The 18,307-nt window shown below is 46.9% G+C and overlaps 1 protein-coding gene across 2 annotated transcripts; it reads left to right on the top strand.

Annotated features, from left to right (window-relative positions):
* Nucleotides 1-548: 548 nt before the first annotated feature.
* LOC139326753 (glutamine synthetase-like) lies at nucleotides 549-16,147 on the top strand. Of its 2 annotated transcripts, XM_070956605.1 has the most exons (7): nucleotides 549-590; nucleotides 7,169-7,343; nucleotides 8,693-8,854; nucleotides 10,838-10,984; nucleotides 12,933-13,060; nucleotides 13,921-14,120; nucleotides 15,725-16,147. In XM_070956605.1, the coding sequence occupies exons 2-7, from the start codon at nucleotides 7,178-7,180 to the stop codon at nucleotides 16,083-16,085; spliced, it is 1,164 nt and encodes a 387-aa protein (XP_070812706.1). In that variant the 5' UTR covers nucleotides 549-590; nucleotides 7,169-7,177; the 3' UTR covers nucleotides 16,086-16,147. The 2 variants fall into 2 exon arrangements, with proteins under 2 accessions (XP_070812706.1, XP_070812705.1); XM_070956604.1 differs by lacking the exon at nucleotides 549-590 and having other exon boundaries at nucleotides 7,145-7,343.
* The last annotated feature ends 2,160 nt before the right edge of the window (nucleotides 16,148-18,307 follow it).

Below are 18,307 nucleotides of genomic sequence, written 5' to 3'. Positions count from 1 at the left end.
CTTTTTCGTACACAGGTAGCAAGATCTGGAAATGGGTTCCTGGCAGAAAATGGTGTGTGTGTGTGTGTGTTGTGGCTTTCCTCCAGAGCTAAAGTCTGTAATCCGCCTTGGGTGGCCATAGTTTCCCTGTTGACCTTGGTTTTGAGGACTAGGAAGTTGACTTCCCCTTGTAAACGAAGGGCGTCCAGGGGAAAGAGAGTCCAGGGGAAACGCAGTCCGGCTCCGTTGTCTCCAGGACTCTGTCATTTTCGTTTTTCAACGCGGCCTCAAGGGCGTCGTAACGAGTTCCTCTGGGCATGTCTAGAGCGCCTTTTCCCTTCCTCAAAGACTCTCTGAGCTGAGGTCGCCCGAGGGGATTCTGAACAGGGATTCCCCCTTCGCCTTCTCGTTCTAACCCAACCCACGGCTCCGCCTGCCTTGGTCCACGCTCCTCCTCCTCCTCCTCTTCCTCCTCCTCCGAGTGCTCTGGGTAGGCGGGAAGCCAGCCCGCCCTATAAGAGAGGCAGCCGGTGCTGGGAGCCGGCCGCTGCTCCGGAGCTGTGCCTCGAGATCGCACCGCAGGAACAGCCCAGGTGCCCCTCGCCAAACAGGTAAGCGCATCGCGCCGGGACGCGCGGATCTTGGCGCTCGATCCTGGGGCGGAAAGGAGCCCTGGGCGGATGCGCGCCTTCACCCTCCCCAATTCCCCCATCCCCATAATTTAGCAAAGCGCTGGGGGAGAAAACTCTGCGCAATGAAGCCCTTGGAAAGAGAATCGCGCGCTTCCTTACTGTACTTTTCCTCCTGGCAGAGCCCACCTCTCCAAAGTTGCGTCCCATTGGGAGGGCAGTTTCTCCACCCCCCCACCGCTTAAAAAACCAGCCGATTGTCATCTTAAGAAGAACAGGGAAGAGATAGGTTGGGGTGGGTTGTGGAGGGTCCCCTCCTGCCCAGGTTTCTGCTTGGCGAGGGTCTCTACCCAGCCTGAGCCTTGCGCAAATACGCGCGGCTGCTCCACATGGCTCCGGATGCCCGGAACTTGTCTGCTGTCCAGCCTTAGCCAACTCGATCCTAAGAGCCCCTCGGGCCGCCTCTGTTGGGGGCCAGCTCTTCCAAGGGAGACCCGGGCCCACCGGAGCAGGGAGGGAGGGAGCAACGTTTTGGCTTGAATAAGTCTGGTTTTTCCAAGGGTCTGCAAAAGGGACAGAACTTAAAATCACCTGGGGAACCAGCCGGGGCATTTTCGTCCTTAGCGTCTGGAGGGTATAACGTTGCCTTCTGGGGGGGGAGGCGAGGAGCGATCCTATGAGATGCTCTTGTCCTTCCTGCTTCCCAGAAAAGTTAATAGTAACATCTCCTTTGATCTGTTCAGAACTGTATCTCCAGATCTTCTCTCCCTTTCTCTTTCCCTCTCTTTCTCTCCCTCTCTTCTTCCCTGTCTCTCTCCCCTTTCTCTCTCTCCCTCTCTTTCTCTCCCTTCCTCCTTCCCTCTCTCTCTCTCTTCCCTCCCCCTCCCCTCTTTCTCTCCCTCTCCCTCCCCCCTTTCTCTCTCTTTCTCCCCCCCTCTATCTCCCTCTGCCTCTCTCTCTCCCCCTCCCTTTTTCTCTCCCTTTTTCCCTCAGTGGCTAAGACACTGAGTTTGTCGGCAGTTTGGTGGTTCGAATCCCTACTACAGGTCTCCTGCGTGAGCAAGGGGTTGGACTACATGACCTCCAAGGTCCCTTCCAACTCTGTTACTGTTACTATAAGTCCCCCTCTCTCTCTTTCCCTCTCCATTTCTCCTTCCCCCTTCTCTTCCCCCCCCTTCCTCTCTCCCCCTCTGCCTCTTTCTTTCTCCCTCCCTCTCTCTCAACTGCCGGCATAAACGGGGAACTCAAGCATCAGGTTGGATGATGCAACTCTGAGCTGGGCACTAAAAGATTGCAGTGGAAATTTTAGAAAGCTGGGGTAGCCCCCCCTCGCCTCCCCAAGACTAGCACCCTTCCTATGGTGTCAACTTTCCACAGTCTCTTAAGAGCGGCTGCCCCCCTCCGAATCTTGTCGTCCTAAAACCTCAACAAATACATTCGCTGTCCATAATAAATAAATAAATAAATTGCAACATCTACCATGTTTCCCCGAAAATAAGACCCTATCTTACATTTTTTTTTGTACCCTGAAATAAGCGCTTGGCCTTATTGCCATGCACTCAAAAACCCCGATTGGGCTTATTATCAGGGGATGTCTTATTTTGGGGGAAACTGGGTAGTTGTTATTCCATTAAACATCTTCCTATAAATAATCTTGTTCTAAGCTCTGTAGGGAATCTGCTGAAGGATTCAGAGCAGAACCCCACTTAACCAAAAGAAGAAGAGTTTAAAACCCAACAATCTTACGATTTTTAATTCTCAAAAGGCCGGTTGGCTTGATTTGTTAGGAGGTTAACTTAGGCCACTGATGGGAAAACATTTAGCGGATGCCCTGGCCTTTAGTGACGGGAACGCCTTAGATGCAAATAGGTTGGCGGGAAGGGATCTGTTGACACCACTTCTCTTGAGATGCACCTGGAAGGCGGCTCAACAAACCAACATTGGCTGTTTTGCTGATAAGAGTAGCTTGCAAAAGGATTCGTAGCCCCCGTTCCCATGCTTGAGTGAACAGTTACAAGCCTGCTTTGCAGAAAAGTAAGAAAACGAAGCTATGGGACTATGTTTCACCTGCAACAAAAGCCTATTTTAACACTGCGCCTCTGCTAAATTGAACAGTATTGCTCCTGGCATTAGCACTGATAATGTTACCTGGTCAGGTAATGAAACGTGTGTAAGAAAACAACCGAGCTCAAGAGAGACACCCCTCATTTCAACCCCGAGCTACAAATATATTCCTTTATTAATACCGTTCCTAACCTGTATCTGAAAGGGACGCAGTGGCTCAATGGCTAAGACGCTGAGCTTGTCGATCGAAAGGTCGGCAGTTCAGCGGTTCGAATCCCTAGTGCCGCGCGACGGGGTGAGCTCCCGTGACTTGTCCCAGCTTCTGCCAACCTAGCAGTTCGAAAGCATGTAAAAAATGCCAGTAGAAAAATAGGGACCACCTTTGGTGGGAAGGGAACAGCGTTCTGTGCACCTTTGGCGTTGAGTCATGCCGGCCACATGACCACGGAGAACGTCTTCGGACAGCGCTGGCTCTTCGGCTTTGAAACAGAGAGGAGCACCGCCCCCTAGAGTCGGGAACGACTAGCACAGATGTTCGAGGGGAACTTTTACCTAATCTGTATCTTATTCCCTCCAGGGAGTGATAGAGGTGAATATTCAGATAGATTTTTACATATGCTAAACAGTTCTTATCTTTCTTCTTTCTCTCCTCGTTCCTCTCCTTTTTTTTTTTTTAAAAAAAAAGGGTATTTTTTCCAGCATTGCCAACTTGATGCTTCATTCTGTAGGAGCTTCAAGCTTGACTGATTTGGCCGGGGCTTTATTTCTATTGATTCTGACTTTCCTTGGCACAGTCGTTTGCCTTCAACTTTACAGCTGTCTTCTTCGGTTGGACTTCAGATAACACCGTTTGTTTTTCCACTTCCTGGTGTCGTTTGGTGATTGCCGAGCATTTCCTGGTGCTCGGCTGAATCACAAACCGCATCGCCAGGAATCCGAAGCAGTAAATGTTGGCCTGGTTAGCTGTACTTGATGCGTATCTCCTCTGTTTAAACACCTGGGTTTGTACAACATGCTTAACCAAATCAGTCATGATTTTATCCGGGTGGGATTTCCTTTTCAAATATTGTTCGGCTTTGAACAACTGGAGGCTTTGGAGATTAAATTTACTGTAAACCTCTCCACCCAGAATGAAATTTCCATTCTGATGCAAAGTTGACAAATTTCTCTCTCTCCTTCTCTCTCTTTGTGTGTGTGTGTATCTCTCTCTCTCTCTCTCTCTGGGTCTTTTTTCTCTTCTTCTCTTTCCTTCCTTCCATCTTTCTGCCTCTCTGTCTCCCTTATATCTCTCTTTCTCCCTCTCTCTCTTCCCCTCTTTCTCTCTCTGGCTCTCTCCTTTCTTTCTTTCTTTCTTTCTTTCTTTCTTTCTTTCTTTCTTTCTTTCTTTCTTTCTTTCTTCTTCCTTCTTTCCTTCCTTCCTTCCATCTTTCTGCCTCTCTGTCTCCCCTATATCTCCCTTTCTCTCTCTCTCCCTCTCTCTCTTCCCCTCTTTCTCTTCCTCTCTCTGGCTCTCTCCTTTTTTCTTTTTTTCTTCCTTCCTTCCTTCCTTCTTTCTGCCTCTCTGTCTCCCCTATATCTCTCTTTCTCCCTCTCTCTCTCTTCCCCTCTTTCTCTCTCTGTCTCTGTCTCTCTCTCTCTTTCTTTCTTTCTTTCTTTTTTCTTCCTTCTTTCCTTCTTTCCTTCCTTCCTTCCACCTTTCTGCCTCTCTGTCTCTCCTATATATTCCTTTCTCTCTCTCCCTCCCTCTCTCTCTTCCCCTCTTTCTCTTTCTCTCTCTGGCTCTCTCCTTTTTTCCTTCCTTCCTTCCTTCCATCCACCCATCCATCCATCCATCCATCTTTCTCCCTCTCTGTCTCCCCTATATTTCTCTCTGTCTCCCCCCCTTTCTCTTTCTCTCTCTGACTCACTCCTTTTTTTCTTCCTTCCTTCCTTCCTTCCTTCCTTCCTTCCTTCCTTCCTTCCTTCCTTCCTTCCTTCCTTCCTTTCTCTCTCTCTCCCTCCTCCCCCTCTCTCACACACAACACAGATACATAGCCACTGATATGCAGTTTTTCTTCCCCAAGGACAGTATCAAAAGGCTACTTCCGGAAACCTTCAGGCACATCTTTTCTGCCTAATCTCTTCTTAGATGAATTTAATCAAATTTAAGTAGGGTGGAGAAGGGGGTAACCCTTCTAAAGCCAGGACTTTGGCCCCCTGTCCCGCCCCACCCCCCCTCCCCTTTGTTTGCAGTAATACTTGAAGTTAATACTCTTCCTTAAGAGACCTTGATAGCAGAGTATTCTGTTTGGAGATTTTCTTTAGCAATGCCAATGATCCGTCTGATATCCAGAGCTGTTTGTTGTAAATGTGATAAGGGATTTAGATAAGCTTAAATTAGAACCATGGAAGGCTGGCACAACAGGAACTGAAGGGCCATTTCTTTATTATTTATTAAACAAATTTATATAACCGCTGTCACTCCAAGTGACTTACATTACTTCAAGAACTCTGTTCTGGATCCAGCTACAAATTCTCTCGATTCAATTGGTAAATAAACCCCTTATACTGGTGCAAGGGACATATAAGGGATGTGGTGACTCTGTGGCTAAGACGCTGAGCTTGTCAATCGAAAGGTCGGCAGTTCAGCGGTTCGAATCCCTAGCGCCGCCTAACGGGGTGAGCTCCTGTTACTTGTCCCAGTTTCTACCAACCTAGCAGTTCGAAAGCAGGTAAAAAATGCCAGTAGAAAAAACAGGGACCACCTTTGGTGGGAAGGGAACAGCATTCTGTGCACCTTTGGTGTTGAGTCATGCCAGCCACATGACCACGGAGATGTCTTCGGACAGCACTGGCTCTTTGGCTTTGAAATGGAGATGAGCACCGTCCCCTAGAGTCGGGAACAACTAGCACGTATGTGCAAGGGGAACCTTTACCTTTACCTTTATACTGGTGCAAAAGTATTGGTTTAATGGGAGGGCCGATGCTTATCTCCTTTAAAAATAGACTCCTATTTTTAAAGAAGCAATTTAGTCACTTTGGTAAAACTCTTGCAGCGGGCATTTTCTTGAGAAAGGGCATTTTGATTTTCTAGAGCGGGGGTAGACTTTGAAAAAATTAGATTTGAAGCTTAATGTCGTCCCAAAGCTTTCCCAGGCTAACCTACTTCACTGGGTTGTTGTGAAAATAAGGCTGGGCAGCGGGATAGGATTCTTGTCCAGCCTGAGAGTGACAAAACCATCTCTTAATGTGTGTTACGGGATTGTGTCGAGTGTCAAACTGGAGTAGATACTTCCTCGTGGGACCCAAGGACATTCCTGCAGGGTGCTCAGAAGGAGGGGACTGGAGTCACTTAGCAACTGGACATTATTCTGATTGGACCCCGTAACCAATTGTTTTGAGAAAGCGATAAACTTGCACTTTTATTTAGATGGAAGACCGCGGGAATATTCAGAGTCGGTTTTCCGCCAGCCGGTGCCAATAGAACATATCCAGTAAACCTATTCTTCGAGGAAAGAAATTGCCTGCCTCAGAGTTTGGTTTGCTTAGGAGTGTGTTACTTGAAACCCTGAAAAAAGCAAGAATGAGTTTGAAATTTATTTTTATTTTATTTCCAATTTATATACCGCCCTTCTCCCTGAGGACTCAGGGCGGTGTACAGCCAGAATTAAGAACATGAAATACAAATATTAAAAAACAATTAAAATATATATATAAATGTGGCCCAAAAATTAAAAATCACAAACCAATTAAAACATTTAAAAATTTCTTCTTAAGCCAGCCCGGCTTGCTGGAAAAAATGGGTTTTAAGGGCACGGCGGAAGGCACTGAGGTCTTGGATTCTCCTTATCTCTGGGGGCAACTGATTCCAGAGGGTAGGTGCCCCCACAGAGAAGGCCCTCCCCCTTCTTGCTACAAGATTCTTTAAAAACAGAGGAGGTTTTGGGTTGCCAGATTGGGAGTTGTCTTACCAGGCATCACATGGTTGGAAGAATGAATATATCTGAGATGTAGATGATTATTAATTTCGGAGGGACATGACTTGCAACTGAGGTGGCATGCTTTCCTATGGGATGGAAAAAATAAAATACATAGATACTTCCAAGAATACTATACCCCTGTTTCCCCGAAAATAAGACATCCCCAGATAATAAGCCCAATCGGGCTTTTGAGCGCATGCGTTAAAATAAGCCTCCCCCCGAAAATAAGCCCTCCCCGAAAACATTTAAACGCAGAGCTGGAAATCAGGTAAGACGGCAAGAGAAGCCCCGTCTTGCTCCATGCACCCCAAAATAATAAGACCTCCCCGAAAATAAGACCAAGCGCTTATTTCAGGCTTCAAAAAAAAATATAGGACAGGGTCTTATTTTCGGGGGAAACACAGTATTAGAAATGCATGATTGTTAGTATGGGCAAAAATTAGAGAACAACGCTGTTTGAAAAATTACTCGGAACCCTGACATCCTCGTTACCGCGAACCTGACTTTGAAGGGATGTATCTATCTTTTCTCCTCCAGGTTGCCACCATGTCTGTGTCACACAGTTCCAAGCTTAACAAAGGGGTCAGAGACCAGTACATGAAGCTACCCCAAGGGAAGAGGGCCTTGGCCACGTACATTTGGATAGATGGAAGCGGGGAAGGCCTTCGCGCTAAAACTAAAACCTTACCCCAGGAACCAAATTGCGTTGAAGGTGAGGTTGAACACGGTCTACTACTCTCTTCATCCACCATTGCACATCTCGGGTTCTCCGAGGGGCGGGAACTTTCCCGAGCGCTCAAAACTTACTTTTTAGTAAGTTGTTTCAGGCAAACGCATGCCATCCTCAACTTACGACCACAATTATATATCTTCTTTTAATGACCCCATAATCACTTGCGGCGTGGAGTCCGGGCAACTGAATGGAGCTAGCAGAATGTTTTTTAATGGCCGGATGCCCTTCCTGTTGCTAGTGCGGAGTTGGTTTTTTTTTTTTTTTCAGTAGATACATTCTCATTGTGCCCAGAGAGAGAAATATCTGCCGCTACCTAGGATCGAACTCACAGCCTCCTGATTGTGAGGCGAGAGCTCCTCCTCTAGGCCACCGCACCACTCATAACCCTGCGCCATACGCACCGCACCACTCAAACCTACGACCACGATTGACCCCCAAATTTATGTCGCTAAGCGAGACAAGCAAGTTTTGCCCCATTTTACGGCCTTTCTCGCCACAGTCGTTAAGTGAATCACTGCCGTTGTGAAGTTAGTCACCCGGTTAAGCGACTCAGGTCACAAAAGCAGATCACGTGACACCCTGGGACACTGCAAGCGTCGTAAGTATGAAGCAGTTGCCAAGAGTCTGAATTCTGATCGCAGGACCAAGGGGAAGCTGCAACGGTCATAATTGCGAGAAACGGTCGTCAGTCCCTTTTTCCCTTGCCGTTGCAACTTTGAACGGTCCCTAGACAAACCGTTGTAAGTTGAGGACTTAGTTGCCAAGTGCCCAAGTCACCATGGGGAAGTTGCGACTGCCGTAAGTGTGAGGATTGGCCATAAGTCGCTTTTTCCGTTGCCGTTCTAACTTTGAACGGTCGCTAAACGAATGGTTATAAATCGAGGATTTCCTTCGGGCAAAAGGTAATCATTTGGGTGATGGATCAGATGGAATAAGGTGGGCTTCTTCGCTAGAGCCCCATATCGGTTAAGCTATTTTTAAAAAAAAAATCAGGGAAAATCTCCTTCTAAAGTGAGAATGCTGTGCCCACTGGGATTTGAACTGATAATGTTGATCAACCACCTCGGGATGCTTTTGGGTTAAAATGTAGATGCGCTTCTTACAAAGTCCATTCATGAGTAAAGACTCCTTTGTCTACAGTTAGAATAATTAATCATTGCCTCCAGAAGTGGTGAGTCCTTCAACGCTGGAGGTTTTTTAAGAAGAGATTGGACAACCGTTTGTCTGGAACGGAGTAGGGTTTCCTGCCTGAGCAGGGGGTTAGACTAGAAGACCTCCAAGGTCCCTCCCAAACTCTCTTATTCTGTTATTCTTCAACTCTCCTGCAGAGCTATCAGAATGGAACTTCGATGGCTCCAGCACAGGACAATCCGAAGGCTCCAACAGCGACATGTTCTTAATCCCCGTGAAGATGTTCCGAGATCCGTTTAGCTTGGACCCTAACAAGCTGGTCATGTGTGAGGTTCTGAAGTACAACCGGAAACCGGCGGGTGAGTCTTTTTCTCTTCAATGTTCCTTTTTTAAAATCCCCTTTTTCTCTCCCAAGGGAGAACACCCAGGCCGCTGGCATATCTGCTTTGCTTAAATAGATCGAACGAAATCTAGCACTGATGATGTTCCCTAGTTGGGTAATGAAACGTCTTCAGGAAAGCCACCAAGCTCAGAGAGCACCCAGGACCCCACAGTTCTCCTCCTCCTCCTCCTCCTCCTCTTCTCATACCCCACACCCTTCTAGCACTGATGATGCTACTTAGTTGGGTAATGAAACGTCTGCAGGAAAGCCACCAAGCTCAGAGAACACCCAGGACCCCACAGTTCTCCTCCTCCTCCTCCTCCTCCTCTTCTCATACCCCACACCCTTCTAGCACTGATGATGCTACCTAGTTGGGTAATGAAACGTCTGCAGGAAAGCCACCAAGCTCAGAGAACACCCAGGACCCCACAGTTCTCCTCCTCCTCCTCCTCTTCTCATACCCCACACCCTTCTAGCACTGATGATGCTACTTAGTTGGGTAATGAAACGTCTGCAGGAAAGCCACCAAGCTCAGAGAACACCCAGGACCCCACAGTTCTCCTCCTCCTCCTCCTCCTCCTCTTCTCATACCCCACACCCTTCTAGCACTGATGATGCTACCTAGTTGGGTAATGAAACGTCTGCAGGAAAGCCACCAAGCTCAGAGAACACCCAGGACCCCAGAGTTCTCCTCCTCCTCCTCCTCTTCTCATACCCCACACCCTTTAGCACTGATGATGCTACTTAGTTGGGTAATGAAACGTCTGCAGGAAAGCCACCAAGCTCAGAGAACACCCAGGACCCCACAGTTCTCCTCCTCCTCCTCCTCCTCTTCTCATACCCCACACCCTTCTAGCACTGATGATGCTACCTAGTTGGGTAATGAAACGTCTGCAGGAAAGCCACCAAGCTCAGAGAACACCCAGGACCCCACAGTTCTCCTCCTCCTCCTCCTCTTCTCATACCCCACACCCTTCTAGCACTGATGATGCTACCTAGTTGGGTAATGAAACGTCTGCAGGAAAGCCACCAAGCTCAGAGAACACCCAGGACCCCACAGTTCTCCTCCTCCTCCTCCTCCTCCTCCTTTTCTCATACCCCACACCCTTCTAGCACTGATGATGCTACCTAGTTGGGTAATGAAATGTCTGCAGGAAAACCACCAAGCTCAGAAACCAATAAAGAAGAATATTTGTAAGTCAGGGTTGAAATGTGCGATCCTTGGTATTCTCTGAGCTTGGTGGGTTTCCTGCAGACGTTTCATTACCCAATTAGGTAGCGGCATCAGTGCTAGAATGGAGTGGGACTTGCAAGGAGGAGGAGGAGGACTGTGGGGTCCTTAGAGCTTGTGATTTTCCTGCAGACGTTTCATTACCCAGCTAGGTAACATCATCAGTGGTAGAAGGGAGTGGGGTTTGGGAGGAGGAATTGGAGGAGGAGATTGTGGCGTCCTTGGACTGTTTTTAGTCTGTTTTTTGGCCTGAAAAACACCCGAAAAACGGCCTAAAAACTCGGAAAATGGCCTGATTTTTCAGGTAAGAATGGTAAGACGGCAAGAGAAGCCCCGTCTTGCTCCACGCGCCCCCAAATAATAAGACCTCCCCGAAAATAAGGCCGAGCGCTTATTTCGGGGTTCAAAAAAAATATAAGACAGGGTCTTATTTTCAGGGAAACACAGTATAGAGTTACTAAATATATGTATAGCTGTTTAGGAAGTAAAATACCATATACTTGATTTATAATGAAATAGGAGATCTGTAAATTTGTAGATAGATTAAGGAATATATTACATTAACTTGAATTTGACACCAATGTTCAAAACCAGAGATGTTGAGCAATGTCCATTGTTTTACTTTTAAAACTAATGAAATATTTTTTTTAAAAAAAAAGAGAGAGAGAGATGCTCTCCAGACGGTCTCGGGTTCAAATTCTCCCATTCCCGTTTCCTCCTCTCCTGCAGAAACCAATTATCGGTACACCTGTAAGCAAGTCATGGAATTGGTGAAGGACAGTCAACCGTGGTTTGGCATGGAGCAGGAATACACCTTGCTGGGCATGGATGGACGTCCATACGGCTGGCCCGAAAACGGATTTCCGGGCCCACAAGGTAAGAGGTTGCCAAAGGAGAACAGCTGGCTGGCCGGGCCAAAAAAAGCAGGGTTCCCATTCTAACGCAGGCAGTCCTCGACTTACGACGCCAGCCGATTCCCAACATTGCGAAGCGAGAACCCTTGTTAAGGGAGCTCTGCTCCGTTTTACGACATCTCCGGCCACTCTGCAGTCGTTCAGTTAGTTCAGGGGTCCTCAAACTACAGCCCGCGAGCCACCTACGGCCCGCCAAAGCCATTCATCCGGCCCATGTAGGACCACGAGGCTATCCCGCCCACATCACCCCACCTACCCGTTGGCTCCCACCCGCCTTCTGGAGGCCGAGGAGGCTAAAAACGGGACATGCAGAAGCCTCGGGAGGCCAAAAGAGAGAGAGGGAGGGAGGGAGGGAGGGAGAGAGAGACAAAACACAGCCACATCCCTTCGCTAACCTGCCTTCCACCCCCAGGAGCATAACAAAGTTTAATTTGTGTGTATTTTTTAATGGACTGCTCAATTGGCCACACCCACCCAATCACATGACGACCTAGCCTAATGCAAACCACTTTCAAGATTCCTTCCTTCCTTCCTTCCTTCCTTCCTTCCTTCCTTCTTTCTTTCTCTTTCTTTTTTCCCTCTCTCTCCCTCCCTCCCTTCCTTCCTTTTCTTTCTTTCTTTCTTTCTCTTTCTGTCTTTCTTTTTTTCTTCCTCCCTCCCTTTCTTCTTTCTTTTTTTCTCCCTCCCTCTTTCTTTCTTCTCTCTTCCTTCTTTCCTTCCTTCCTCCCTTTCTTTCTGTCTTTTTTTCTTCCTCCCTCCCTCCCTCCCTCCCTCTTTCTTTCTTTTTCTTTCTTTTTTCTTCCTTCCTTCCTCCCTCCCTCTTTCTTTCTTTCTTTTTTTCTCCCTCCCTCTTTCTTTCTTCTCTCTTCCTTCTTTTCTTCCTTCCTCCCTTTCTTTCTGTCTTTTTTTCTTCCTTCCTCCCTCCCTCCCTCTTTCTTTCTTTTTCTTTCTTTTTTCTTCCTTCCTCCCTCCCTCCCTCTTTCTTTCTTTCTTTCTTTTTCTTTTTTCTTCCTTCCTGTCTTTCTATCTGTCGTTCTGTCTTTTCTTTCTTTCCTCTCTCTCTCTCCCTCTCTTCCTCCCTTTCCCCCCTCCCTCTCCCTGCCCAAAGTCCAGACAGTAATGGAAAAATTCTCATGGCGAAATCCCCCAAGGACATTGCTTGTCCCCAGCATTACACAAAATGCGGCATGGAAGAACTGGTTTGATTGCGCAATCTTTTCTTCCTGATTCTTATTTTTTTCTCCCCCCCCCCCTCCTATGCACATTTTGGTTCTGGCTTGTTTGTTTTCTTTAAATTGCTAGCAATGGGAAAACAAGAAGTCAATGCAGATTAGAGTTGACAACATACTGGGGAAAGAATGAACCTAGGTTGGGGGCTGGTCGGGGAATGACAGGAATAGGTTTAAATAAAGGGATTCCTTCCCTAGGAAGAAAGAAAACATTTGGAATTAAACAAATTGTAATTCATTCTTTCTTTCTTTCTTTCTTTCTTTCTTTCTTTCTTTCTTTCTTTCTTTCTTTCTTTCTTTCTTTTTCTTCCTTCCTTCCCCCTCCCTTCTTTCTTTCTTTCTTTCTTTCTTTCTTCCTTTCTTCCTTTTTTCTTTTTTCTTCCTTCCTTCCTTCCTTCCTTCCTTCCTTCCTTCCTTCTTTCTTTCTTTCCATCTTTTTTTCTTCTTTTCTTTCCTTCTTTCTTTCCTTCTTTCCTCCTGTGAAGTGGTGTAGGGTTTCCTGCCTAAGAAGAGGGTTGGACTAGAAGACCTCCAAGGTCCCTTCCAAACTCCGTTATTCTATTCTATTCCAAAATGGAAATCTCTGTGCAGATAAACAGGAGAGAGAGTTCACATGTAGCATGCCAGACCCCGTGTGTGTTGAGCGTTTATTAACAAATGCAATCCTGCTTTTTCTCCCAGGGCCCTATTACTGCGGGGTTGGCGCAAACAAAGTGTACGGACGCGATATTGTGGAAGCACACTACAAAGCTTGCATGTACGCCGGCGTGGAGATTGGTGGCACCAACGCTGAAGTCATGCCATCTCAGGTATTTGACGATATTGATGCCTGAAAAAGATTTGAGGGGAAGGCCTGCTTTGTCGTCTCTCGCCCTGCCCATTCGGCATATCCTTCGGCACATCCTTTGCTGCAACATAGCACATTGATGGTGTTACCTAGTTGGGTCATGAAACGTCTGCAAGAAAGCCACCAAGCTCAGAGTTACTGTATATAAACAGGGAGCAAGCCACATTCAGTAGCACTGATGATGTTACCTTGTTGGGTGATTAAATGTCTGCAAGAAAACAACCAAGCTCAGAGATCAGCAAAGACCCCACAATTAAACCCTGAGCTACAAATCTTCTCTTCTGTTGATAATTAACTGTACCTAATTGAAGGGGACGCGGTGGCTCAGTGGCTAAGACGCTGATCTTGACAATCGAAAGGTCGGCAGTTCAGCGGTTCGAATCCCTAGTGCCACGGAATGGGGTGAGCTCCCGTGACTTGTCCCAGCTTCTGCCAACCTAGCAGTTCGAAAGCACGTTAAAAAATGCAAATAGAAAAATAGGGACCACCTTTGGTGGGAAGGGAATGGTGTTCCGTGCACCTTTGGCATTGAGTCATGCCGGCCACATGACCACGGAGACATCTTTGGACAGCGCTGGCTCTTTGGCTTTGAAACGGAGATGAGCACCGCCCCCTAGAGTCGGGAACGACTAGCACAGATGTGCGAGGGGAAGCTTTACCTTTTTAATTGAAGAGAGCATCTAGTATGATAACTGCTAACTGTGGGTGGGTCTCCTGCGGCTAGTCGCTTCCCCTGGGTGTGATTTTTTGGTTGAAAGGTTACTTAAGAGATACACCACGGAAACGTTTTTTAATACCAGTTTTCTCCATGCGTCCCTGTAGTGGGAATTTCAAGTGGGGCCGTGTATAGGCGTTGAAATGGGCGACCACCTGTGGATGGCGAGATACATTTTACATCGGGTCTGTGAAGATTTTGGTGTCGTGGCCACCCTGGATCCTAAGCCGATGATCGGCAACTGGAATGGAGCTGGATGCCATACTAACGTCAGCACCATAGAAACAAGGCAGAAAGGGGGTATCAAGTAAGTAGTTGAACTTAGAAGTGCAATTAAAGCCGAGAATGGCCCAGTTCGCGAGCCTCCAAGGTGGTTTGCTTCTGGTTTAAAATAAAAGGCAGAGTAGGATTCCCATCCTAATACAGAAGATTCTCAAAAGTGAAATACAAAGATAAAACTGGAAACTTTTCATTTGGGTTTAATGGAAAAAACTGGAACGAGCTCCCCCCCAGAGATACGGAGGATCCCGGACCTGCGCACGTTTCGCCGTGCTCTCAAAACTTTTCTATTTCAGCAGGCTGGCCTGGCCTAACTCTCCTCTTTTAAATTTTTTAATTCGTGATTTTATAAATTGGGTGTTTTCATTTGTGTTTTGGCCAAAATATTTAATAATTTTAAGGGACTTTTTAATATTTGTATTATCTGTATTTTATCTTGGCTGTTCACCGCCCTGAGTCCTTCGGGAGTAGGGCGGTATAGAAATTTGATTAATAAATAAATAAATAAATAAATAAATAAATAAATAAATAAATAAATAAATAAATAGACGTGGGGGCAGTAGTGAGTTCCAAGCAGGCCCCAGCTGTTCTTCCTCCTCACTCATCTCAGCCTCCAAAGGCAGCTGCTTCTCCAGCGGCTGGGAAATGTCGGTCGGCCCCTGGCTCTATCTCAAAGTCCATCACAGAGCACGCATCAGAGCCTTCCCCAGACTCCAGAACTGGCCCAAGTTCCTCCCCAACCTCCTCATCATCCAAGTCGGCCACCAGCTCTGCTGGCTGCTGGCACGCCACAACAGTTATATGCAGGAAACTCAAGATGGTGGCCGCTCAGAATGACATAATCAAAGCTCTTCTTCCCAGATGAAAAACAGCTGGAGCTTTGATCATGCCGTGTGATGGCCACCATCATGATTTTCCTGACTATGGAATCACCCTGTCTGCCCTTCTCTTTTCCCCTCGCCTCACCGTAGCTCCTAGCTTCTTTCTAGCCAACATTGAGCCATCACTTCCCATCAAAGGCGCAAAAAAAAATCAGGACCAATCCATCAGATTGCAGCATAGAAGATTTATTGAAACCCACATAAAAACCATCAAATAAAATTGATGAAGATTCTCTGTCATCCAGATAGAGTCGTCTGGAAGTTGAATCGTGGCAACTGGGCTTATTATCAAACCAAGAAGAATTTTTTTTTTTAATTTGATTTATATGCCGCCCTTCTCCGGAGACTCAGGGCGGCTTACAATGTGTTAAGCAATAGCCTTCATACTTTTGTATATTTATACAAAGTCAGCTTATTGCCCCCACAAACTGGGTCCTCATTTCACCTACCTTAGAAAGGATGGAAGGCTGAGTCAACCTTGAGCCTGGTGAGATTCGAACCAGCAGTAAATTGCAGACAGCTGTGTTAATAACAGGGTGCGTAGACCACTGTACTATCAAGGCTCAAAATTAGTCCAGTTATCAGGACTCAACTTCCAGACCGGTCAATATTAAATTGGTGCCAGATAAAAGTCAATAAAATTCAGGAATGGACTGTTTGTGGGAATGTAATGATTCTAGGCTGCTAACACGCTTAACTCCACCGCCCTAGCTTTGCTTGCTCTTCAATTATACTTTCTTGTCCTTCATAGGGCGATCGAAGCAGCCATCGAAAGATTGAGCAAACGGCACCAGTACCACATCCGGATGTACGATCCCCGAGGAGGCCAGGACAACACCCGAAGGCTAACCGGCCAGCACGAGACCTCCAGCATCACAGAGTTCTCGGCCGGAGTGGCCAACCGGGGCGCCAGCATCCGGATCCCTCGTCAAGTCGGGCAAGACGGCTGCGGCTACTTTGAAGACCGCCGTCCGTCCGCAAACTGCGATCCCTACGCGGTCACGGAAGCCATTATGCGGACGACTCTACTCGGCGAAACGGGAGACGGAACTGTAGAATACACGGATGAAACACGGCTGCAAAGGGCCACTCTTGAGCCCCCCCCTCAATGATGATGCACGGCCAACCAACCCTCCCCCCTCCCTTCCTAACTCGTCCGCCCCTGTTAGTAAACGTCTGGCAACTTCAGAAAGATTCTCTTTGGGTTCTGTGGTGTTGTTGACTTCCAAATTCTACCTTTTAGTGTGTTAAGATCATACTAATGGAAGTTCCCCAAATTAGAACTTTTTAGAAATTGAGTGGGTGGGGCAAACAGAGGGCAAACTTTCAAACTATATATACTGTATTTTTCGGAGTATAAGACGCACGTTTTTCCCTCCTAAAAGAGGCTGAAAATTTGCATCTTATATTCTGAATGTAACCCCGCGCTGTGCTCAAAATGGCTACTGGAAAGGCCCGGAAAACAGGCTGAAAAATGGCTTGGTTTTTGGCTGTTTTCAGGCCGTTTTCCAAGCCATTTTCAGACCGTTTCTTGGGCCATTTTTGGCCTGAAAACTGCCCAAAAAACTGCCTGAAAACAGCTTGCAAAATGCCCCAGAAAATGGCCTGAAAACGGCCCGGAAAACAGCCTGAAAAAGGGCCCCAAACCTCCAGTGTTGGAATATCCATAACTTCAAGTTGATTGTGTAACAAGTTTGTGCGTGAGAGAGAGGGAGAGAGCGAGCAGTAAATGTCAGAAATGGTGTAGGGTCTCCTGCTTGGGTAGGGTGGAGGGTTGGACTAGATGACCTACAAGGTCCCGTCCCGTCTCTGTTAATCTGTTAAATATCTCAACGTTGGGCATCTCTTGAATGCAGCTGCAATTATTCTCTCTTGCCACAAGAGGGAGACAGGTGTGGTTTGCGTTCTCCCTGCATCTTGCCAAGCTAACTTAACATTACCGTTTTGAAGATACTAATGTGCAATTATAAAAAAAAAAATACTGTTTTTCCCCCAAAATAAGACATCCCCTGATAATAAGCCCAATTGGGCTTTTGAGTGCATGGTAATAAGGCCAAGCCAGTGGTGGGTTTCAAGTTTTTTTTTTTAATTTGATTTATATGCCGCCCTTCTCCGGAGACTCAGGGCGGCTTACAATGCGTTAAGCAATAGCCTTCATCCTTTTGTATATTTATACAAAGTCAGCTTATTGCCCCCACAACTGGGTCCTCATTTCACCTACCTTAGAAAGGATGGAAGGCTGAGTCCACCTTGAGCCTTGGAGAGATTCGAACCAGCAGAAATTGCAGGCAGCTGTGTTAATAACAGGGTGCACTAAACCCCTGTACTATCAAGGCTCTTTTTACTACCAGTTCTGTGGGCGTGGCTTGGTGGGTGTGGCAGGGGAAGGATACTGTAAAATCTCCATTTCCTCCCAGTCAACTGGGACTCGGGAGGCAAGAGAATAGATGGGGACGGGGCCAGTCAGAATTTTTACTACCGATTCTCTGAACTACTCAAAATTTCCACTACCGGTTCTCCAGAACTGGTCAGAACCTGCTGAAAAACCCACCTCTGGGCCAAGCACTTATTTCAGGGTTCAAAAAGAAATACAAGACAGGGTCTTATTTTGGGGGAAAAACACAGTAATAATCAGGGGATCTCATTTCTGGGCATCCAGGGAAGATTCGGAATGGGTTCTTGGTTGAAACTGGGAGTATTGAGTTTTCAAGGCAGCTGTGAAGCCGAGCCAAGTAGGAGTTCGCAGTCCGGTACGTCGAGAATGATATGTGGAATCCCAAGTGTTTGGACCATGATGGACTTCATAGAGAACATGACCAACTCTCCTAATATCAAGAGAGCGGTCCCTAAATAGACTACAAAAACCTGGTGGCTGTGTTGGGACTATTTTTCTCAGGTTGGTTACTATTAAAGCTGCACCGATAGAAGGAACCCAACAGCTTCTCTTGAACGTCTTTCAGAATCTTCACCTTGATGGTCTACAGCCAGTAGACCTACCTTCCTGAGTCACCAAGGAGGCAGCGGATTACTTGTGAATTTTTTGGGGAATCCGATGCCACGAGCAAATCACCAGGTTGGACACCTGTCGATGCTGCTCTCGGTGCCTTGAATCACCCGACTGGATTGGCCGAAAAGGGCTCGAGCTGCTTGACAGCTTTGGTCTTCCCACCTGTGAAATGGGCATAAAAATATTTACCTGTTTCATAATGAACCGCTGATTCATTGCTCGCCTTACCGGTTTTCTTACTCACAAATGGTATTTGATGACTTTTTTTTCGTAAGAAAAACCTGGGCTTACGCATGCATTCCCCTTCTGGCTTTCCCTGTAGGACTT

Source organism: Pituophis catenifer, unplaced genomic scaffold, assembly GCF_029215685.1.
Source record: "Pituophis catenifer annectens isolate HBS135680 unplaced genomic scaffold, rPitCat1.0.hap2 SCAF_120, whole genome shotgun sequence".
Classification (NCBI taxonomy): domain Eukaryota; kingdom Metazoa; phylum Chordata; class Lepidosauria; order Squamata; family Colubridae; genus Pituophis; species Pituophis catenifer.
This window is presented reverse-complemented; position numbering and strand designations above follow the sequence as displayed.

Bases quoted from the DNA above. Each gene is read 5' to 3' on its own strand.
- LOC139326753 (XM_070956604.1), top strand. From the start codon at position 7,145: ATGTATCTATCTTTTCTCCTCCAGGTTGCCACCATGTCTGTGTCACAC. The intron at 8,855-10,837 runs GTGAGTCTTTTT...CCTCTCCTGCAG, and splicing joins GTACAACCGGAAACCGGCGG to AAACCAATTATCGGTACACC. The intron at 10,985-12,932 runs GTAAGAGGTTGC...TTTTTCTCCCAG, and splicing joins CGGATTTCCGGGCCCACAAG to GGCCCTATTACTGCGGGGTT.